Source organism: Ambystoma mexicanum, chromosome 13 (assembly GCF_040938575.1).
Source record: "Ambystoma mexicanum isolate Mex_15411 chromosome 13, UKY_AmexF1_1, whole genome shotgun sequence".
In the NCBI taxonomy this organism is placed as follows: Eukaryota; Metazoa; Chordata; class Amphibia; order Caudata; family Ambystomatidae; genus Ambystoma; species Ambystoma mexicanum.
The window spans coordinates 693,126,122-693,150,323 of record NC_090938.1 but is presented as its reverse complement, the minus strand read 5'-3'; the positions used below and the strand labels follow the sequence as shown (position 1 = coordinate 693,150,323).

General features: G+C 48.8%; 1 protein-coding gene across 1 annotated transcript in view; it reads right to left on the bottom strand.

The window, feature by feature from the left end:
- PSMD3 (proteasome 26S subunit, non-ATPase 3) overlaps positions 1-24,202 on the bottom strand; it is a 258,442-nt gene that overhangs the window by 137,117 nt on the left and 97,123 nt on the right. The window contains exon 4 of the mRNA XM_069634771.1: positions 13,180-13,316. Coding sequence (XP_069490872.1) covers positions 13,180-13,316 — 137 coding nt within the window. The remainder of the gene's footprint in view (positions 1-13,179; positions 13,317-24,202) is intronic.

The window sequence follows — 24,202 nt, the reverse complement described above, 5'->3', positions numbered from 1 at the left end:
ATTATCCGTTTGGAATCCGGGTCCACAGCCTGACGCCAGGAACTCCGAAGAGCCATCTGGGTCCGCCTCATTTTGAGACGAGCAAGAGGAAGAGCCAGCACACACGAGGCCCATGAGGCCCAGAAGCCTCTGTAACCACCAGGCCGACATGCTCTCCGACTGCGTAAACATCTGACACGTGGCCAACAGATCTGCCATTCTGTCCCTGGTCATACACACGGCAGTCTATCGTGTTCCATGAAAACCCAGGAAAGTCAGGTCCTGTGAGACCATCATGGAGGATTTCTGCCAGTTCACCGACAGCCCAAGATGGAACAGGAGCTGAAGGAGAGACTGGGAGGTTGCCCGCTGCTGCCAATGGGCAAGGGCTGCGTAGAAGCCAGTCGTCCAAATAGGGATACACATGGATACCCTGGAGACGAAGATGGGCCGCGATCACCGACATCATCTTCGTGAAGACACGTGGCGCCGAACTGAGGCCAAAAGGAAGCACCCGAAACTGAAAGTGCTCCTCTCCCAGAGAGAAAGAGATCTCCTGTGTGGGTTCCAAATCAGGATATGCATGTACGCATCCTGAAGGTCCACCATGCTGAGCCAATCGCCGGCCTGCAAAGAGGAGCGAATTTGGCCAGGCGTGATCATCTTGAATTTCTCTTGGGGTAGGGAAAGATTGAACTGGGAAAGGTCTAGGATGGTGCACAGGCCAGACTGGTTGGGTTTGGGCACCATAAACAGCCAGGAGTAGAAGCCCTGCCCTCGCTCCCCAAGGGGAACGGGTTCCACAGCTCTGAGGAGCAGAAGTTTCTGAACCTCGGCCTTGAGGGAGGGTGAGCCCGACAGCTGAAAAGGAGGGTTGAGGGGTGGGGTAGGGGGTAAAGGTAAGCGGAAGCCCGCTCGAGCGACTGACGAGACCCATCTGTCTTCTGTGATGGTCTGCCACGCCTCCCAATGAGACACAATGCGTCCTCCCACCGGGGTCTCGTGCGAGCGTGGAAAACCCTCATTTGGCAGGTTAATCGGTGGCGGTGCCATCTGAACCTGATGAGGAGGCTGAGGAGCGGGAGAAATACCGCGTACGCTGTTGTCTATGGCGGTTATTCCCCGCAGGAGTATCCACTCTCGATTTTTGCGGTCGAGGAAGCCCCTAAAACCAGAGGAAGGTCGACCTTGCGACAACGGCCTTTGAGTCTTGAAGGGAGGTTTAACCAGAACAGACAAAGATTTAGCCGAGTGCTGTCTTTGGTTTTGGTGAGCTCTACGTCAGTAGAAGAGTGAAAAAGCTCCTTACCATCAAATGGAAGGTCCAGGACCTTGTCTTGCACCTCCTTCGAAAACTTAGTGGCATGCAGCCATGCTTGCCGCGAGGTATCAACCCCTAATATCAGACGCCGAGCCGAGGTGTCTACGTGATGAGCCGCAGCCTCCAGGAGATCCTGGGCCAAGACCCTGGAATCGGAAAGGCCTCCTCTGAAATCCTCCAGCTTCTCGACCGGGATATGCTCCTCAAACTCCGACAGACCTCTCCACATCCGCATGTTAGCTCCCGCCAAAATCAATTCTGCATTGGCCTGCCTGAGCTGCAAGGCCGAATTGGCAAAGATTTTCCTCCCTAGGGAGTTCAGGAGCTTGTCCTCCTTCCCCAAGACCTGAGTCGCCGTCGCGGAGGAGGAAGCTGCAGGTCTGGATTGCAACGTGGCCGCAGCCACCACTGTGGAGGAGGGAGGCAGACAAGACGACAAGGCCACTTCTTCCGAGGAATGTAGCCTGTACCTCGCGTCAATCTTTTTATTGACAAAAAGTCCCAAGTGTGGCTTTTCCCAAACTCTTTGGACCTCAACAGGCCGGTACGCTCCAAAGGAGACAAGGTGAACGCCCCAGAAAGCACGCACTCCTGCGGAACAGGAGCCTCGGGCACCGGAACATCCAAGAAGCTCATAATGTCCAGTACCCGGTCATGGAAAGCTTGGTAGAGCGGGGCAGGTCCTCGTTGTCCTGATCGCCTTGAGGGTCATCTGACAGGTCCGGCTCCTGTTGAGCAGAGTCAGGCACTGCCTTGTCCACTGGGGACAATGGCGGCACAGGCGGAAGCACAGGGGGAGGCACCACGGGCAAGGGAGACGCCGGCGGAACCACCGACGAGACGGTTGGAGCCGGAGGCGCGGGTGGACATATCTCCTTGAAAAGCCCCTTGAAATATTCCCTCATGGGGTCGGTGCGCATAAGCGCTTGAAACTTACCGAAAAAGGCGTCCTCAGGAGATTGTTTCGTAACCTGAGGAGGCCTCTCATGAGGTGGACAAAACCAGGGACGCAACGGGACGGGTGCCACACCGGCCCCTCCGCCGACGTAGCCACATAAATCAAGGGAGCCGCCCCCACGGGCAACGAAACATTGTGCGGAAGAGGAATCTGGGCGTTCCAATCAAAAACTGGCCGGTAAGGATGCGCACAAGGGACCTTAGGTTCACCCGAAGGACCAAACCCTACACCAGGGGCCGATGGCGTAGTTGTAGGGGTAGTACCTGAAATGGCCGCTGTGATTGTGGCAGGAACGGGCGCCATTTTGTCCTCATCTGAGGGGAACTGCGGCACGTGAGGAAGTGAGGCAGGGGTCCCTGTCGATGGATCAGGGGTCTTAATTTTAGCCTTAACGCAAGGAACCTCGGCAGAGCCGGTACTATGAGGCCTGGAATGTTTCTGCGACATACCAACCGCAAACTGAGCCTTCGAAGGAAGAGCCTCGGCACTGCCGGTAAAAGAAGAAACCTTCTTTGCCCCATCAACAGATCTGGTGTCACCACAAGAGCGGGAACGGTGCACTGTCACCGACAGGGCCTTGCCCGGCGCCTCAGAACTGTTGGTAGCTTTAGCCTCTGTACGAGGAACCTCGGATCTAGGCCCGCTAGAAGCCTTATCGGCACGGGCCTCGAACATGCGTTCGGTAACCTCAAGCCAAGCCAAGACCTTGGGGCATACCTCAGTTTTGTTTTTGAGGGAAGCCGAAAGAACGGCCTCAGAGCAAGCTCCGGTACCCCACGATTCAGTAGAACTGGATCTACACACAGCCCCCACAGGAGGGGCCTCGGAGTGCCCTCTGGTGAACACAGGCCCCTTACGGAGACCCTCGGAGAAATCTCTGGTAGAATTATTAGGCCCGACAGGCACCTCACGGCGAACCCCGGTAACAGAGCGATCGACGCCCCTCCCGGCTCGAGAGGAACCCGGGAAGGTATCCCCCGGCCGGGGTGCTCTGAAAATCAAAGAACTTACCAGGCGTTTTTGCTTCTCGTCGATGAACGCCTGAAAATGCGAAGGAGGAGTCCGACCGAACACCTCCTCCCACCGCTCCAACCGACGTTGAAGAGCCCGGACTGAAAGGGAGTCACAGTAAAAACAGGAGTCCCCAACAGTGTTCCGGACCCAAACACTCTAAACAAAGAGCATGGGGATCCGCCCCCGCGAAGCGACAGTGACACAATGAACAGTCTGGAAAATCTAGTTTAAAAGACATAGACAGACTAGTAAACGAACGCTAGAGAGAGCCAGAGAGGGAAAAACGGAAGAAAAACTTCTGAGGATGCAAGTGCGTCCGGCCCCGATCGTGTGGAGAAAAGGAGTGATGGGCGATGCGCGGGGCGGAGCCAAGGTGGGCGGGGTTACGGCCGCATGCTGGGCCCTACACAGGAAAGAGAGGAGGGACACATTTTTGAAAAAAAATTGGATACTTTTTACAAAGTGCTCCGGTCCCGTCCCACAGGACGGAGAGATGTCCCATAAGCATGGAGGAAAGGGGACGGGACGTAGGAGTAAAAGTATCATCGATGGGATTGGATATCAAATCGTGAAACTTGTTTAAAATTTAAAGATTTCAACAGTAGTAATTTTGGCCGTAAACAGCTGGGCCAAGTTGCAAGCTACTTGTTGAAATGCCCCTCAGCAATCATAAGGAACACATTTTTACGATTTAGACTGAACCTGTGGTTAACTAGGGAAGTGCTTACTAGGCGCCATATTATCCCATCCAATGTGAATTATTGCCGTTATTGTGAGCTGCTTTCAGAAAAGGAGACTCTGCAGCATTTGATTGTCTCCTGTGTTAACCTACATGAGCAACGAATCAAATTCTTTGCCAATATTCTGAATTTGTATAGTGAACATGATGCAAATCAAATTTGGAAATGATTATTTGCGGATATGAAATTTCCTGTGATCAAAGCGTTAGTTCAATTCCTTGATGTGATCCCCCCTGCGGAAATTAAGATGTAATTACCTTTTGAGCACAATTTGTAAAGTGTTTAAAGCCAAATGTACAATTGGGTATTGAGACATGTATAGTCTTATTTTAATGTTTTAACATTTTGTAAATGTTTTACTTCTTTTTATTTTTTAAATAATTAATGTTCTTCTTTTACCTTTCCTTTTTATTTGCGTGTCCACTGAGATGTAAATTATATGTGATGCATTGTTGAATTTGTTCTTATTTTTGAAAAGTTGATTTATTCAGCTGTATCACAATAAAAATAAAAAATAAAAAAACCTGAGGAACACAGATGGGAACAGTCTTACCTACAAAGTTATCCACAGGCTGAGAGCTAAAAGAGGTTGCCTCATAATGATAGTGTGGTGTGAAAGGCTAGTGGGTCCATGCTCGGTGGATGCAATTTCAGTTCAGCAGAGCAATGCTACATTGATACAAGGACTGCAGCGGTGGATCCTACTTCCGAGTGGATTGGCAATCTATATTAAAATGTCCTCACCCCAGTGGGAAATCCCCAATGGAAGCACAATCCTAGCTAGTTGGCAGGCTGTAGGGCGCCCTGCACAAACTATTGCTAACAGCGCAGGCCAACTAAACCGGGTACCATCCCAACGGCAGTCTTGGGCCCCTTGGAGGATTCCTGGGGCCCCACAGGAAAAGTGTGGCTGGCATGGCCCATTGCAGACTGCAGGAATGCAACAAAGATTAGTGCAACTGACCAAGGGCCTGCTCAGCAATATTGGAAGTGCTGGCCCAGGCACCCTAGGGAAGATCTGAAACAAGCCTGTCCAACACAGGCCTTGAACCAGGATGGAGAGGATTCGGTGGCCCAGCAGAGTCTGAACCTTGCCCAGCTAGAACCTCGACGGGAAGAGAACTCCAGGGACTCTAGCATTGTGCCGACCCAACTTTCTGATACAAGTGCTGTGCAGATTGGGCCTTGGGTGCAGGCCCTCATTAAACTTTGCCGGTTAGCCAAACATATGACTGACAAGGATTGGCTGGACTTTGTTAGGGGCTTTGGGGTTAACAGCCTGCAGGAGACATGGGCAGTTGAAGCACCACATCTCCAGGGTTATGCCACTTTTGCCATTCCAACACTTAAAGGGGGGGAAAAGGTCGCCTAAGTAAGGTGTTGTTAATCTGGGTCGATGTCTCACTCTTTTCCTCAGCCAAGATGGTGGCGACAGGTCCAACTGATCTCCTAGACTTGCATCTCACCCTGAGGGACAAGGAACAAGTTACTTACCTGTAACTCCACACCAGTCAAGCTACCGACGGACGCGGTCTTCTCTCCAGAGAAGGAGGCGCCATTCTTCACCACGAACCAGAGTCGCTGAACTTGCAGGCCTGGCTCCTGCAGCGCTAGAGTTTGGAGGATACGACATCCCGGCCGATTGCAGAGGTTCTTGCAAAGGCCAGGGCTTCCTCAACTCTCAAGTGCTACGTACACAAATGGTGCCGGGCACAGAAGATTAACCCTCTGCGGATCATGGCCCCTCAAGTATTGCCGTACCTACTGTCCTTGGCCAAGGCGGGCCTATCTCACGCTTCCATCAAGGTAGATCTGGCTCCCGTCTCACGTTACACCAGAACTACAGGACCGCCGTCCTTGTGGTCTCATCGTCTGGTGAAGGAATTTATGAAAGGACTGTTCCGATCATTCCTGCCGGTGAAGGCCCCTGCCCCGGTGTGGGGGCTCAACGTGGTACTAACTGGGCTCATGGGGGGGCCCCATTCGAACCTATGCATTCAGTGCCGTTGAAGTTTCTGTCGTGGAAGACAGCATTCCTCGTGGCCATCACCTCTGCACGACGAGTGGGAGAGATCCAGGCCCTGTCTTGCAAGCCTCCATACTTGACTTTTCACAACACGAGGGTGGTGCTTAGGACGCACCCCTCCTTCATGCCCAAGGTGCCGTCGGACTTCCACCTCAACGAGCCCTTGGTGTTGCCAGTTTTCTTCCCGTCGCCTTCGTCGCCGGCTGAGAGGACTCTGCACTCGCTACACGTAGCTAGAGCGCTGAAGTTCTACGTGGACCGCACGAAGAGTTTCCGGAAGACATCACAGCTGTTTGTGAACTTTGGACCTGTGAATCAAGGGAAGGCTCTCTCGAAGTCTTCCATTTCCAGATGGCTCTCCGGCTGCATCATGCACTGTCACCGGTTAGCAAACCGACCGCTGCCCGGCCGTCCGAGAGCCCATTCGACCAGAGCGATCGCTGCTACTACGGCGTTCCTGTCTGGTGTGCCTCTGCTCGACATCTGCAGGTCTGCTACGTGGAGGTCGACGCACACCTTCACGAGATTCTACTGCGTCGACCGGGATTCATGGGAGGAGTCCAGAGTCGGCCAGGCAGTGCTGCGCAACTTGTTTGCCTAAGGTGAGCCTGGTGAGGAGGTAAGAGTTGCTTAATGTTGAGTTGTATTGCTTGATATTGAGCCTTGTGCCACCTCCCGTGGTTGTGCATGTGTATACTGCTATGGATTCTTATATTACTTACCTGTAACTGTTGTTCTCCAGCATGGGTCTGGCATGGATTCACATGCGAACCCTCCCGCCTACCCCTCTGCGGCTCTTCACTTGGTCATACTGCCACTTCACGTGCTACCAAATCGGAGGATGGCTGCCAGGAGCGGGGCTTAGGGAGAGGGCAGTCATTGGCTGGGGGCAATATGACCCAGAGACCAGTGATTGGTTACTACTGAGAAAGACAGATCAGAAACGAAACTGATACTGATTTTTTTCTATACCGAGGATTCCCGGCTTGACGGGGAATATTCATGAGCATGTGAATCCATGCTGGAGAACTCTGAATTAGTCTGGTTTAATTTCTATAACGAGATTCTTCCGGGTATGGGTCCAAACATGATCAGCACAATGGTAGAACGGATCTGTGCTGGGAGGTTAGCTTCGACTGGCACATTGAAGACTGTGGTTATGGGGGATCTTAATCTCCAGTTCGAGCCCCTACATGCCCCGACTGATATAATGGAGGAGGATATCGGAATCAGCCAAAATGACAGATAAAAAATGACCAAATGCGTGATTTGGCCGAATTTCGGCCGTTCTAAAATTCCAAACGGCCAAAATGTTTGACCAGATCACGCATTTGGTGCTGTGGGCTGCACCCTTGCTCACGATTCTGTGAGCAGGGGGGTTGCAGGAATGTCCCCCGCGGCATCCCGCATCCCAAAAAAAAAAAAAAAACATTAAAAAAAGGAAAGGACCCTGCAGCGCTGGTTCGTTGCAGGGACAGTGGTACTACACTCCAGAGAGGCTGCATGCGATGTATAGGAACTCCACGAACAAATGTTGGAGGGATTGCGGAGGGGAAGGGAACTGGCGACACACTTGGTGGGACTGCCCGGCACTGCAGCAGTTCTTGACTGAGGTGAAGTCCCACATCCACTCAATGCTACCCGATTTGGAAAACCAGGGAGAAGAAGTATGGATGGGTGGGTGGGATATGAAACATGAAAGATAAACATATCACCAAAACGCGAAAGCGCAACTTTATGGGACTCTTGATAGGAGCCTGGCTGTAAATAGCCCAGAAATGGAAACAAAGAGACCCTCCAGTAGCAATCGACTGGACGACGAGAGTCTTGTCCCAAATAACAATGGACCTTTTGACATACAATATGCAGGGGAATCACCATAAATTCAGACAGGATGGGGCAACACACTCGAATACCTTCAAAGTGACTACATGGAACAGTGGTGCCCGCACAAGATAAGGATCCTGGAACTGTTTAAATTAAGGAAAAGATGAGAAATCTCGGCCTCACAGACTAAGAATGAACCGACCCGGAGGGGGGGGGGGGGGGTTAATGGGTAATGTTTAAGTTACTTATTGTAAAACTAATACAAAATATATTTGAAAAAAAGTGAGTCTCTTGGACTGGAAAGCAGAGTCGACCACTGGAATGAAAGAACCGAAGACGAGCTGGAAGAAGACGGCTGCTGCAACTCCTGGGCCGTTGGTTTGCCCGGTGAAGCCCTGCTGCAGGTCCGAATTGCCAAGTTCATCGACAGAGAAGCCCCTTCAAGGACGACTTTGGGTTGGTGGGACCAATCATCTCGTAAGCCACCTTGAAACCATTTTCGGAGCTGGTTAGGATTAACCAGGGGGAAGGACACCAGCTTGTGTGCTTGAATTACAGCTACTCGAACTGAAGTGACTCCATGAAGTGACTCCATTTTGTCATCTTATTTGACCCTATCCCCTCGCAGGAGTCCCCCGACGTCCTCCCTCTTGTCCCCACGACTGAGGCTCAGGAACAGTGAGATCTGCAGGAACTGCCAGGCACCAATGTCTTCAGCTGCATCTTTTCTTCATAATAAGGTACTGTGCCAACCTGATTGAGAGAACTTACCTCTCGCGGTGAAAGTTCGTGAAACTTTCCCAACTTGCAGGCCTAATCAGTTTGTGACCCAACATATGATTCGTTTTCGTACAAACTACTTCTAAGAACATTGGCAAAGACTTTACGGTTTACTACAAGAACTGCTCTTTCCTATCCAAGACACTAGCCCATTGACTTTGGCCTAGGTCTATTAAACTGAATAGAGTCCTCTAGTGAACTGAAACTATTTGCACTGCCTAAAAAAGTATTTGTGATCTATTTTATCAATTTGGGCCTTTGTCCTCCTATTTAAAGGGACTGAAATGCCATTTTGTTCCTATTTCAGGGGAGCCTAATTTACTTAGAAACTTATTGGTTCGGTACTGAAGTGTATTTGTGTATGATATTAAGTTGCCACCTTCTAGTAAATGTTTTCTATGACTGTGTAATACATTAATAAGTGTTTTACCAAGAAACCTTGAGTGTAACTGTCTACTTGAACCACTGTGAGTGTAAGACCTCTGTGTAACCTCTTTTACTGCTCACATTCCCTCTTGAGATAAGCCTGGCTGCTCAGCTCGCTACCACAAACTGTGTAGTACAGACTTATACCAAAGGTTGGTTTTGCCTACGCCTGTAGTCTTAATTGTATGTGGTGGTACCAGAGGGTGCTGCATGCAATTTTGCCTAACAGCAGAGCATGCAGGGCATGCTGTGTGCTAACTGGGTACCGGTTCTGGAGGTTTCTGGATTCAGTGTTTCCCTTTGTTCCCGGAGAGTTGTTTATGGGAGGGATCTTGCTTCCCTCTTGGAGGTCCTGGTTCTTCCTTCTGCTTCTGGTGAAACCTTTAGATCTGCCAAAAGAGGGGCTCAGCCCTCTTTTAAAGCCAAACGGACCACAGGGATTGGTGTAGGCTAAACCTACCTTAATGAACCTATCCTGGGTCCCTACCACCAATCTCCTGTATGCGTGATGTCATAACCAGAGTGCTTTGCAACTAAAAAGGTAAAGGGGTGAAAACATGTAATACTAAGTCCCACCCATCTTCCTGTCTGTTGCGGATCAAAGGGTCCCTCTGGTTAATGGAGATCTCGGTGCTTCCAGATTAAAGCGGCAGGTCTCCCTTGAAGCTGCGGCGAGACCAGACTTTCTGGCTTAGTCAATCCACATACTCGTACCTTCTGAATGGGGTCTCCCTGCGGGAATGACTAGTTTAAACACACAGTCCCAGACATGACATTTCACTGTCAAATCGATACGGAGGGTGGGAGCTGGCATCGGGTTGACACAGTGCATATCAAAGGGTGATGGTTTCCTGTCTCCATGTTTAGCCTCTGCAGCCAGGCCACATGTGGGCCTATTTGAATTAAACTCGGATTAGTACGTGAATGCTGCCACCAGCTACAGGGCTCCACAACGGACAGGGTGGATCCATGGAGTCTTTGTTAGTTAATTAGGCTGGCCATGACAGGGGGAAGGTTTGGCCCTCCCCCTTCTGAGATGACATGGTGTAGTCCTGGCTTGCATATCCCAAGTAAATAGGACAGGGGGGGGGGGGGGTTTCGGGTTGCGCCTGCAAGCTGTGTTCACCCAGAGAGGTTGATCTACCATCATTGAATTTTATTTCAAATGGAGCCCAGGCGAGCGCACACCCACCACGCGGATGGTCAAATTCCTCACAAATACTGACACATTCATTTTCAGAAGGGTTAGGGGGGGGACACCATTCAAAGCAAGTCAAACTTTTTAGAAGGGCAGTATGCAACCCAAAGTTAAGTATAAACTTAAAGACACTTTGTAACTTCTATCACAGAGATACAGTTACCATACTAACTTCTTTAGTACTTTTACACTTGTTAATAGTTTTCAAGACAGAAGCCCTATCTTTTAAAGTCCTTCCCTAGTTTATAGCACTAATTTTCTCAGAGGCAGAAGAGGGACCCTAGTGGTCTAGGAGCCAGATGTAGGAAGGTCAGGATAGGGTTCAGTTGCAGAGGATTTCTCTTTAGACACGCAAGTATCATTTAGCTTTAGAGTTAGTTGAAAAGTGGTTAGTGACTTCACAGAAGACTCCCTATATGTGTTCCAGCATTCGGCCTGAGCAGATGGGATGGGAAAACTCCCAACCACACGAATCATCCGCTCCGCCTGACAGGATGCACACAAGACTTAAGGGAAGTATTACCTAAGTAAACACAGTACCTTAGAAGAAAAGAAGAGCTTCTGGGTTGATGCCTTCAGGATGCAGCAGCACAGGATTCGGTCCTTGGGTTTTTGGTCTGGAGACTGAAGAAATGGACACTGAAGGAAAACTGGCAGCAGTCCTGAATGACGGAGGCTTCAATAAAGGACTCTTATTGGATTCTCGTGGCTGTGTGGATTTGGTGCCTTTATACAGGAGCCAGATGAAGAACTATTATCGCTGGTGGGATTCTCTTGAGTCTCTTGGTCCTGCACTCGGGTGAGCAGACTTTAGGGATTCAAATCGTGTCCCTGGAGGTCCAGCAGGAGTCCAAAGTTTGGACGAAATCTGACTTCGGAAGACCATGCACTGCACACTGGCTCGAGGTCCCGGGGTATTGGCATTTTGCAGCCCAGCAAGGTCACAGCACGTCGAGGGATGGCTCATTCTGCAGGTAATTTCAAGGCGAGTGGGCCTCACCAGCCTCTGGATAGGAGTCGTTGCATCGGGACCCCCAGGTCCCTTGGAAGGAAGGGTTACATCAGGCTCTGGTTATACAGCAGGCTCTCCGGTCGCTGAAAATCGCTACAGATGTCTCTTCTTCATCTTCCTCTTGGATGTGGTTTGAGTGGTCGACTTGTCAGCAGCTTCCAGGATCTGTGTATTTATCAGGTACTACAGCACAAGTTCTGCAAACTCTCTCTGCAGTTTACAAAAGGGACAGTCTGGCTATCCAATCAGGACAGCCAGCCCCCCCCCAGTGGGAACTGGTTCCTTTCCGGCAATGTGAAAGACAAAGGGCTGCACAGTTTTGGACTCATCCCTCGCTTCCTGCCTTCTAAGACACTCTGGAGACTCTGGGGGGAATTCAAAGAATTCCCACAGAAGACAAAACTTCAACCGAGGTCGTACCCGCCTAGAATGGCAGAAGTCCTCCTCAGAAACAAGCAAACGAGAAATGGCTAAAAAAAAATGAACCCGCCATTCGAGCAGAATGATGGCCCTCCTGTGCATTACTGCGGCTGATTTGACAGCCTGCGAGTAAAAATGATAAAAAGTCATAAAAGTATTGTCACAGCCACCAGCCATTCAAGTAAACTTGCAATTGTAACAAAATTGTTAGCAGGTAAGTAAGAAAGGGGATACATTGTATCCCCCCAGCAATCCACATAAGGTAAATGTAAAGGTGATGGGAATACCACTTTACTTCTTGGGAACAGTAGTTCACCCAAGAGGTAAGAAGAGAAATAAAAAAGGGAAGCCCAAAGGGGCAACCCAGCCTAAACCCAAAAGTTATAGGAACTATGAATCCAAGCACACACTATGGAGGGACATAAAAAGGTCACCCACAAAGAGCAAAAGACTAGGGAGGAGGGGAAAAAGAAACCCACTCACCTAGGGACAAGGTAAAATATTTACCAAGTCCAAGCAAAATGTTCTGGGGTTGACACAGGTCAGGAAGATTTATCATAAATATGAAAATCTTACCTAGCATGCTTGCCTTCATCCTCTGTGACTGCTTCCACCGGCGTTCTTCTTTCCGTGGCTGCTCCTGCACCGCAGAGGACTTCTGCTTCAGAAGCTCTGCCTCCTGCACGGCCTTTAACATCGTCTTAATCTTCTTCCTGCCTCTCTCCAGCTGGGCCTCATTTTGGGATTTAAATGTCCCTTGATCTATTACAACTAGACAGCACCTTTTGAAAAACAGCACTTTCAATCCTCATTGCCTCTGGACCCTTGTTCCTTGTCCAAGTAGCATAAGCATTATGGTTAATGAAGTCCAAATGAAATGGTGTGATATTAGTTTGTTCAGTTTTACCTTTAGTTACTATAGACTGTTTTACGTACTGAGAATAATTAGAGACAGGAGGATTTGTGACAAGAGTTTGGGATTCCTCATTGGGGTGAGGACTTCTATTTAAAGTGGAATTAGGATAAGTCAAGGGTTTCACTTTTAGCTCTTGAACCCCTGAGGCACCAACATTGTTCGGTCTAGACGATTTCCCATGACAGGTTCTTTGGGAAGTTATAGGAGATGGGTTTGTACATTTATAACATGCCATTAGGTATTTAGGAAATATTTGATTTCCTCATAAGATGAAAACTGTGTCTCTCCTAGAAGAGTCACCACTTCCCTTTGTTAGCCGTCTCCTCCCATGTGATAAACACACTCGCCCCACCACCCCCGATACCACCCCCCATGGTTAGGATCAGGTAGCGGCTACTTTTCCCTGGCCACATGGGAGGAGACTTTAGGTTAGGGTTTGGTGATGACTCTGCAAGATTCATCACAATGTAACGAAAGTCACTGAAAGATGGTGCAAAGGAATACTATGCACTACACAACACTAAAAGAGCATAAAATCTTCCTAAAACAAGTTGCCGCTTACCTTCGGACTACATCCAGCTTATTGAGGAACTCGTAAATCCGGGAGTGGTAATAGTAGCATTTGGCAACCACAAGATCCAAAGCTCGGCGATTCTGGGGGCTGATTTTCTGCATTAGATCATCTGAAACTTTCTGTGCCTGAGAATGAGAAAGGGGAAAGATGGCAAATGTGACAATTACAGGCAGGATCCCAAGTGTGTAAGTCACTAGCTGATGCAACATATAAGGGTAGCCTTTCAGACTTTTTGCTACGATTAAGGATCCCAAACAAAGCCAGTATCTAGGAGTGCGTTTTAACAATTATTTAATGTTCTATGCAAACCTCTATCTTAACATTATTTGGCGATCTCCTAGAAAAGTCTCACAGGGTTAGAACGATGGCACAACCCCCCATATCGTACATACAATGCACCCAGAGCAGCAAATGCAAATTTGTTCAAAAGCAAAGTCTTGAAGGATAATTGCTAGAATACATTAATGTAAAGGAGGAAACATTTTCATCTGCAAAAGCACCACTTCAATATCACTCAGACAAGATGCATACTTAAAATGCGTGCTAAACCAAACATTCTTCCTGAAGTAGATTAGAAGGATATGTTGGAAGTGCAATTAATCCTGGCATTCAAAGCTTTCACATTAATTATGCTAGCAACATATAATCCAGTGTCCTGCAGTGTATTCACTCAGACAAAAGCATGTCTCTGTAGCCATAGCATCCCAACATTAGCTCACTAAACTAGTGTTGCACATTTTTTGCATCCACTAAGTGCCTTAATATATTAAGCAATAACACAAATAGCTACAACGATGCTATTGCAATTATTAAACTAAACAAAAAAAAAAAAGGTTAAAGATTAGACTATAATCTTCAACTGCTGAAAAGGCAACAAACGCTCAATAGAACAAGAACCAACGAAATCATGGAAAGTGTATTTAAATAAAAGGGGCAAATAGGGAAAGTGAAAGTAAGGACACCTTTGTCTATTTTCTTAGAGCATGTCGCACTGCACAGGACCCTCTGTGTACCTACAGGGTGTTGGCGGCTATTTGCAATGTTTTAGGGGGATGCATGATGTCGCAGTCATTTTAGGTTCCTGGCACAAACGTGTGTTCCCTGCAGGTCCCCACAAAAATGGCAACCTAGGTTTAGAAATCCAGAAAGACTCCACATTGTTGGTTTGTTTTGCCTGCCTGGGCTAAATTTGTACTATATTGTAATTTCCTCTCTGAGACACCAGTTTGGGCCGTATAGGTAGCTATGACCAGATGTATGAATTTGCCGCAGCAGAGTTTCTTACCAAGCAACCTAACAGGCTTACCTCTTGTCTGGGACTCTGGCTCTCCTATAACACCAGCAGTACGTAGGGTCAAAACCTACAATTGCCCCATCAACATTGTATATGATCTGAACACAGGTGGGCCTCTGCTGCAACACCTTCAATAAGGCTGCAGAAATAGCTGTGCGGAGTGTGGCACAAATCCAAAGGGTCCTTGTGACAACCTCCTTGCCAGACAAATTCCTAGGTTGGTGGTGGTTGCCTACAGACCTTTTCATTGAACCACAGCAGAAATCCATTAGACCAGCTTTGGGAGCACAACATAAGGCTACCTGGGCAGGTGTGACCATCTCAAACCTCTTTCCTGTTCCAGACAACCCTTCTCCGTTAGTCATGTTTCTAGACTAGAGGTAATGTTATGCATGGTATGACAATGCATTACTTACCGTAAAAGCATTTCTGATGGTTGTATCTGCTTAGATTCACATGCTGTGCATAGGTCCGACATCCAGTGGTCACTGCGGAGTATTGCATTTTGTTTTTCGTAGTAGAAAAGGGACGTCGACAAGGCGTGTCTGAAACACTATCCCTATAGTGACGTGCGTTGTACCCACAATCCCTCACCCGTCGAGGTCCCTCTGTTTGTATTTTTCTGCCCTGAGGGAGCCTCCTAGACGTGAGTGAGTACAGAAAAGAGAGATATAAAAGGAAGTCTATGTTCCTTCCATCCGAGCGGGGAGGAAGGGTGGGCGCATGTGAATCTAAGCAGATACAACCATCAGAAATGCTTTTACGGTAAGTAATGCATGGTCTTCTGATGTTTGTTAATCTGCTTAGAATCACATGCTGTGCATAGACTAGCGAGCAGTACCCGGAGTTGGCGGTGGGTTATGAGAAGGAACAGTAGAGAAAAGATGTCTTAATACTGCCTGTCCCACCTGGGAGTCATATCTAGAGTGTGCATCTAGACAGTAGTGTTTTGTAAAGGTGTGCACAGAACTCCAGGTAGCCGCTTTGCAGATGGACTCAAGGGGAACATTTGCAATGAATGCTATGGACGCCCCCGTGCCTCGAGTAGAATGTGCTCTTGGCCTAAAGGGCAGTTCTCTCTTAGCAAGAATATAGCAGAGAGTGATGCATTGAACAATCCATCTAGAAATAGTGGACTTTGAAACTGCATCCCCTTCTCTTCCTGCTGCCAGCGAGACGAAGAACTGATTAGTCTTCCTTAGTGGTCTGGTTCTTTCCATGTAGAACATGACCGCTCTGCGCACATCTAGTGTGTGCAGAGTTTTTTCTCCCAAGTTGGAAGGATTTTGAAAGAACGCTGGTAGTTCTATAGACTGGTTTACGTGGAATTTTGAGATGAATTTCGGAGCAAACCTTGGGTGAGTGCGTAGAACCACCTTATCTCTGTGAACTGTAACGAAGGGGTCTAGAACAGAAAGAGCCTGAAGTTCACTTACTCTCCTGATGGAGGTGATAGCTACTAAAAAAGCAGTCTTAATAGTGAGGTGTTTAAGAGATGCTTTGTGCATGGGTTCGAATGGTGAGCCCATGAGTCTGGTAAGTACCACATTAAGGTCCCATCCGGGAGCTGGGTCAGCTATCGGGGGGTGTATTCTTTTTACTCCCTCCATGAAGGCCTTTATAACAGGGATCTTCCACCACGACACCTTGAGTTGGGAAGTAGTGTATGCAGAAAGTGCCGCTAGGTGGACTTTAATGGAATTGAACACTAGACCTGAATCCATTAGGTGGGTCAGGTATAGAACAATATGTGTGGGAGAGCAGTCAATCGGGTAGATGCTCTTAGCCCTGCACCAGATGACAAACCTCTTCCATTTGCTAGAATAGCAGTGGCGAGTGTTAGGTTTTCTGGCTTCTTTGAGGATGTCCATGCATCTCTGCGGGAGCTGTAGATGTCCGAATTCTATGATCTCAGGAGCCAAGCTGCTAAGTTCATGTTCTGGGGCATGGATGCAGGGTCCTGCCCTTGTCTTGTGACAGCATGTTGTACGGGCAGGGGAGTTTCACTGGGGGAGATAGAGACATCTCCATCAAGTGAGCGAACCATGGCTGTCGGGCCCACATTGGGGCCACCAGTATCATGGTTACTTGTTCCTGGTGCATCTTGTGCACCACCTTGTTGAGAAAGGGAGTCGGGGGGAAAAGCGTAAACAAATTTCCCTGACCATTGTATCGACAGACCGTTCCCCTTGGATTGGTTCTGGGGGTACCTGGAGGCGTAACTTAGGCATTGTGAGTTCTCCAGGGTTGCGAACAGGTCTATTTCTGGGAATCCCCATTGTGTGAAGACATCGAAGACGATGTCTCCGTGCAGTCGCCATTCGTACTCTTCGGGCAGGGGGAGATCTCTGCTGAGTTTGTCTGCCAGCTGGTACATGTTGTGACAGTAGGAACATGTCTTCTTTGAGAGCCCACTTCCATATATTTTGGGCCAGTTTGGACAGTCCTGGAGAGTGGGTTCCCCCCTGCTTGTTGATGTAATACATGGCTGTGGTGCTGTCTGTAAGGACCATCACTGTCCTGCCTTGTAGGTGTTCCTGGAAGGCTTTTAGCGCCTTGAACACCACTAGTAGCTCCAGTAGATTGATGTGTTTGGATGCTACGTTCGGAGTCCACACTCCGTGAGCAGTCTGATGGGATAGGTGAGCCCCCCATCCTGTGAGGGATGCGTCTGTGGTTAGAGTGGCTTCCGCCGCGGGTGTGGCAAAGGGTTTCCCTTTTCCCAGGTTTTCCTTTGTCCACCACCGTAGCGAGAGAACCAAGGCCTGCGAGACCACCACTAGATCGTCCCATAGTCCGCTGGCCTGACACCACTGGCTGTTGAGCCACTCTTGCATTTGGCGCATGCGCAGGTGCGCGTGAGGTACCACATAAATACACGACGCCATCATGCCTAGCAAGCGCATTGCTTTGCGTACCGTCACCTCTCGACCGGTCACATATTGAGGGATCTGAAACAGCATGTTTTGGACCCTCTCTTTGGAGGGGAAGACGAGGCCTTCCTTTGTTTGAATTAGAGCCCCTAGGAATTGTTTGATTTGGCTGGGGTCTAGGCTGGACTTCTTTTCGTTGATGGAGAAGCCCAACTGGAACAAAAGGTCTACAGTTTTTTGGGTATTGGAGAAGCATGTTTCGTAAGAATCCCCTGTTATGAGCCAGTCGTCGAGGTAAGGGTAAACTGGGATGGACAACCTGCGCAGGTGGGCCGCTGCCACTGCCAGCACCTTCGTGAATACCCTTGGTGCTGATGCTATGCCGAAGGGTAGCACTCTGAACTGGTAGTGTTTTTCCTCTATCATGAACCTGAGGTATTTTCTGTGCGCTGGCAACATTAAAATATGAAAGTATGCATCTTTCATGTCCAATGTTGTCATGTAATCTCCCTGTGAAAGCAGTGGGATCACTTCCTGTAAGGTCACCATACGAAACTTTGGGGTTTGATAAACTTGTTCGCTGGGCACAGATCTAATACAGGGCGCATGGTTAGATCCTTTTTGGGTACAAGGAAGTACACTGAATAAATACCTTCCGTTACCTGAGATAGAGGCACGACCTCTATGGCTCCTTTTTCCAGCAGTTGTTGTACTTCTTGGAGAAGGATGGCAAGATGTTCCGGTGTCATGCGTCGTCCCCTCGGGGGTTTGTATGTTGGGGAACTGTTGAATTCGATGCAGTATCCGTGGGCTACGGTGGAAAGTACCCAGCGGTCTGACGTTATACCCTCCCATGCTGGAAGAAAGGATGTTATCCGGCCCCCGACCGGTGTTGCATGGGAGGGGACGCGAATCTTCGCGTCACTTGGTGTTGTTGGGGGCTTGGGAGCCTCTGGGGGTGGACCCCCGACCACTTCCTTTGCCCCGGCACTGGCCTCTTTGGCATTACTGGCCACTATTGGTTTGGAAATTGGTGGCAGGGTACTGTTGCTGCTGGTTTTGTTGTTGGCCTTGGCCACGAAAAAAGCGTTTGTTGCCATAGCCGCGTCTGGTAGAGGGCTTAGAGATTTGGTCAAGAGTTTTGATAGTATCAAACTCTTTTTTAGCCATCTCCAGAGCCTCATCCACCGCTTTCCCGAAGAGGTTTGAGTCTTCAACAGGTTTATTTATTAAAGACGCCTGTGTCTCCGGTTTGAACCCTGAGTTGCGCAGCCATACGTGTCGTTTTAGGAGTATTCCCTGAACCAGGGAACGTCCCGCTGTTTCTGCAGCATCCAGAGAGTTCTTTACAATACTCTGGTTGACCTGGGTTCCTTCGCCAATAGTTGTTAGCAGGCGTGTACGTAGAGGTTCCGGCGCTTCTTCGGCGTCTTTGCGCAGTTTGGCCCACTGCGCGTCCGCATAGCTAGCGAGCAAAGAATTGTTGTTCGCAATTCTTGACGAAAAGGCAGCCGAGGATGTAACTCTTTTTGCAAGGGCATACAACCTCTTGCCCTCCTTGTCAGGTGGTGCCTCACTGGTGGAAAGTGGTACCCCCTGCTCTCTTTCTTGTATTGGTTACTACCAGGGAATCCGGAATGGAATGTCCCCTGATGTACAGCAGGTCTGAGGGTGAAGGAGTGAAAAGTTTTTCAATTCTAGGATTAACCCCTCTGATTAGTGCGGGTGTGGACAGCGAAGGGATGATTCTTCTCTTCACCGAAGCGAGGAGGGGAATGGTCTGACTGACCGAGGGTTTCTCCTTAATTACTCTTTCCACAAAGTCTAATTCGGGAGAGAGCTCCCCAGTGTCCAGTTCGAAATGCGCTGCTGCTCTGCGCAACAGGGCATTGAATGTGGGCTGATCGTCAATGGGAGACGTGTTTCTAACTGGTGAATTGTCAGGAGGATTTAGGTTCAGGACATCAGTATCGGAATATACTGATGGGGATTGCCAGGGGTGAGAAGGTCCTTCTTCTGGATTTTCTCCGAAGCCTTCTCCTACCAAGTCTGGGTTGTCTTCCAGACCTTCCTCCTGGTTCCGTCCCTCTTCATCGTCCATAAAATCATCCTCCTCCTCCAAGTAATGTTCCTCCCCAGTGAGGTCATACACACTATGGAAGTCTGAGGCTGTGTCCTGTCTCGGAATTTTGGCCCTGGGGTCCTCCTGAGGCCCTTCTCTTGTTCTCTTGGGAGTGGGAGGGTTCTGGGTATTCATAAACCTCTCCATTCTTTCCATGCAGAGATGGAGTCTTTCCATGGTTTCATGGGGTACCCCTGAGCGGTCTAGCGGGGGAAAAATAGTGTCCTGTAGCTAAAAACGGCTCGACCTCTCCCACAACGTCGAGGAAAGTGTCCCGTCGCCCTCCGAAAAGCCTTCAGGTGTGTCGGGGGTCCCCTCGACTGAAGGGGGTAGTCCCTGCCTTTCTTCGGGCTTTTTCGGCGTGTCTTTCGACCTCTGCGTAGCGCTCGACGTGTCTTTCGGCGTACGCTTGTGGGCGTCGGCTACCACGATCCTCGCCAAGCTCTCAGCGACTCGTTTGTCAGCGGAGGGCTGTGGTTTCGACGTCACGGGTGTCGATCGCTCTACGGCGGCATGCGCTTTCTGCTGATGTGCGCCGGCCGATGATTTGGGGGCGGCGCCCTTATTTGCCGAAAGCCCAGTCGCTGGTCGCGGCTGCGGTTGCGAGAGGGGCTTCGAACCCGAACGGTCCGAGGAGGCCGCCGGTGGAACCTGCGTCTCCTTGGGCGCTGATGCTCTCTTCGCCTTCGACGAAGAAGAGCCATGGGTTGTGTGCTTATGTGTGGACTTGTGTGCGTCAATGTCGCCGGGGTGTTCATCCCCATAAGCAGGGCGTGAGCCGAGCCCGTCGGGGCTGGGGACAGACGACGAAGCGCGTGAGCGCTCTTTAGGGGGGTTTTCGACTTCCGTAGCGGAGGTCCTGTTATCACGTTCCTCATCACTGTCGGTGGTAGCAACGGTGGGTGAAGCATCGGCCTTCGACATAGCGTAGGCCGCCCAGCTCTTGACCCTACGGTCTTTTAGAGTCTTTGGCTTAAGAAGCCGACAAGCCGTGCAACCCTCCTCTTTGTGATCGAGGGGCAAGCAGCGGTTACACCGTGAATGCTTGTCCTTCCAAGTAAACTTGCCCTTGCAAAGCGGGCAAAACCTAAAGGGTGTCCTCTCCATAGCCGAGGCAATAAATCGTGATAACCACCCCAAGGGAAAGGAAGGGAAAAAGGAAAGGCATTCTTAGAAAGAACTAGAGATGTCCCACGACCCCCACTCTCCCTACTGTATATGGCCTGCGAGGCCAGGCCACGTGTTCGGCAACGCCGAAGGATCTCCTCCGCTCGTCCCCTCCGTCGAAGATCTTGCTCGGCGGAGACAGCTTTACAACAGCGTCGAGGGAGGGATCGATATGTTCTATATTAAATAGGAAAAACGACCAAAGGTCGAGGAGATGAAATCTGCAATGTCTCTCGAGGAGCTCCGCGTAAAGGCGACCAGTAGCTGGGCGGAAAAAAACAATCTGAGGGACCTCGACGCGTGAGGGATTGTGGGTACAACGCACGTCACTATAGGGATAGTGTTTCAGACACGCCTTGTCGACGTCCCTTTTCGACTACGAAAAACAAAATGCAATACTCCGCAGTGATCACTGGATGGCGGACCTATGCACAGCATGTGATTCTAAGCAGATTAACAAACATCAGAAAAAATGTCTCCACTTGGTGGAAACCACTTTACCGGGTTGGTACTTTTAAACCCCCTCCTCCATTTCACAAACTTCGATTGTCTTTACCTCAAAGACCATCCCTTGTCCCTCTGAGTTTGTGAGAAGAGGCAGCCATCTTTGGCCACTAGTCACCTGCATTCTTGGGCTGGGGGCTTCCGGAGACGTTTGAAACTCGTTTGGAGAGACGCTTGTGTGATCTTCGCTACTGTGTTTGGACTCCATTCCCCACAAGGCTGCTTACCTGGAGGCGGATCCTACTTAATCCAGAACGCGCGCGCACCCAAGCAAGTCCCGTCAAGTCCCGCTTTGCCGCTTCGCCGCGTTCGTCGCGGCTAGGCGGTGAACTTGGTGGCATTTTGTTTTTGAATTATCCAGTCCCAGCTTAGTGGGGCACATCACTACTGTCGATTATGAAACGCAATATAAAATCTCTCACAACCGGTATGCCTCCGGTAACTGAGTTGCATAGGTTTAACGGATCAAGTTGTTCCCAGATCCCGCAACCTGTACCTATAAAAAAACCTCGACTTAGTTCTACACCGAGGTCTCGCGCTTTAGGCGCAACTAAGAGTCGACCTGAGATGCTCTTAGGAATGGATATTCGCTCCTTTTGCAGAAATGCCAGTGCTATCGGAACTAGCTCATGCCCTACTGGGAATGCTGTTGAAATTTCGGTTTATCAGCCAGTAACGGCTGCCTCGGGACCAAAAGACATCACGCATGGAATGGAGCTGGAATCTGCAAAACGATTAATCCGTCAAAACGACGCTCCAGCTGTTGCGATGGACCCTAGAATGGGAGAGACCTTAAAAACTGGTACATCGCCTGGCTTATCTGTTACTTTTGCGAATGAAAATGTTTCTCTAACTGATAGTGTCATTTTAACAAACGTTTTAACTGGTGTTGCTGCTCTTCATTCGGATGTATGTGAAATTCCTGCTTCTACTGTAAATGGTCCACTGATTGCTGATCCATTGTCGAACCTAGCTGCTCAGGACATACCTGTTATCGATTTAAACACTAATGACTCTATCGAGTCACCTCAAGCATTTTTGGCTAACTTGTCTAAATCTCCTGCGCTTTACACAAATGTCAGTGCTTCAAATTCAGTTGCAAATTTGTCCTTTATAGCCCCGACTCCCAGAAAAATGGCGGAAAAAAAAAATCCGGCCATTACTGGGAGTCCTGATCTTCAGACTGTCAGTACTAGTATAGCACTCACATCTATGAACAATGCTATTTTAGCTCTTGCTAAACTGTTCGAAGTTTTAGTTGTAAAGGCAGAAACACATTCAAACCAGGTTGACCTGTTACTTGACAATCAATTTGTACTTTTTAATAGAATAGTGAGTTTGGGTCAGCTGGATCCTGATATACATGGTAAAAGGTCTGTATCTTCACAGACCTCTGACTTGGCCGAACCCATCGATCAAGTCTATCAACCTATACCATGTATATCTGAACCTATAGTTGATATTATGGAAAATACAGGCGTGTCAAAAACTGACTTGCAGAAAATACCCATCTACTCCCTTTTTGGGACTAAAACCACTGGGCGCGATCCTCAGAATCCCCAGAAACTACTACCTAAAAAGAATCGAGTGCTAAATCAGGAAAAAAAAACGAAAAATATCAAATCTGTACCACTTCAGACTTCCCAAACTAAAGCTTTCATTAACAAACTCACACCCCTAGTATCTACCTCTGTTTTGGCATCTAAAGCCATCACAAGAAAATACTCGCAACAACTTGTAAAAAAAGCCAAGTCACAGCTGACTCCCATTGCTCCTGTCTTGGCACATAGCCCTTTAAGTGAATTGATTAGTGTGGCTGAGCAGATGTCACATAAATCCCATACTAAACCTTCGATGGGCAACTCTATTTGCGAAGGGGCGAGCATACCTAATCCAACTATAAATAGCCCTACGGGTAATACTATTGTGACAAAGAAAGCAGATCATGGGGTTATGGGGAGAGAGATACGAAGAGCAGTGGATGAATATTTATCCTCCAAAATAGCACCCAAACATGTGACTTTTGCACCATCTACCTCGGTCTCTTTACCTGAACCGTTGACCGTGGTAACCCCCATTTTGAAAAAATCTAGTCCCCCTGCCCTTGTGGACGTAGCATTGTCTGGCAACCTTGGGCCTATATGTACAGGCGGAACTGGCAATGCTAAAACAGATTCACTTGGTGATATGGAACGAATCCTACAATCTACTTTCACCAAGTTCCTGGAAACTTCTTTCGCCCCTCAAATAGCCTTACAATCTAAAATAGGGACTAGTTCGTGTACAAACTCCAATGAGTCACTGGTATTTGCCAAACAAAAATCAACAACTACACGCTCGAAGTGTCCGGCAATTTACTGTTTGACCCTTAGTTGCAAGCCATTTCCGGCCAAACAGTATAATTTAAATCGGGCTTCTGTTCTCTCGATATTTCGTGAGATTCCAGAGCTTGATGATATCAGCTCCATAGATATAGAACTTGTGGAGTTCCCAGAAACTTCCAACCAGTCGGTTGTAAATCTATGGATCAACTCAAGGGTCGTTCTTAATACTATATGGACCGTAAAGTCACAAATTGATGATCTTGGCTTCACGGTGCACCTCATTCCTGACGCCCCAGATAAACCTGTGATGCGTATAGATACCCCTCAAAACAAATTTTCCACCAACCCTCAAGATCGGCCCGGAAAACTCTGCAGCTGCCAATATCAGAACAAGCATCCTTAGCATTCATCTACCCCCACATCAGAGCTATTCTTTGCCAGCTGGAATTCCAGAGGGAATCGGCACTTATTGAATAATCATTCGCCCCACCTGTTGAGAAATGAGGTTATATTGCTGCAAGAAACATGGTTGGTTACATCCCCGTCCTGGAACAACTATGACGTATGCTTATTACCAGCTGCGAAGCATCAAATGGGTCGCCAGACCTCTGGCCTGTTAACGGCTGTTAAACAGACGTCTGGTCTGAAAATCACTCCGTGGTTCTGCCCAAACGATTTTATACAAATGTCCAGAATTGTATGTGAAAGTTACATATGTGCTACACTT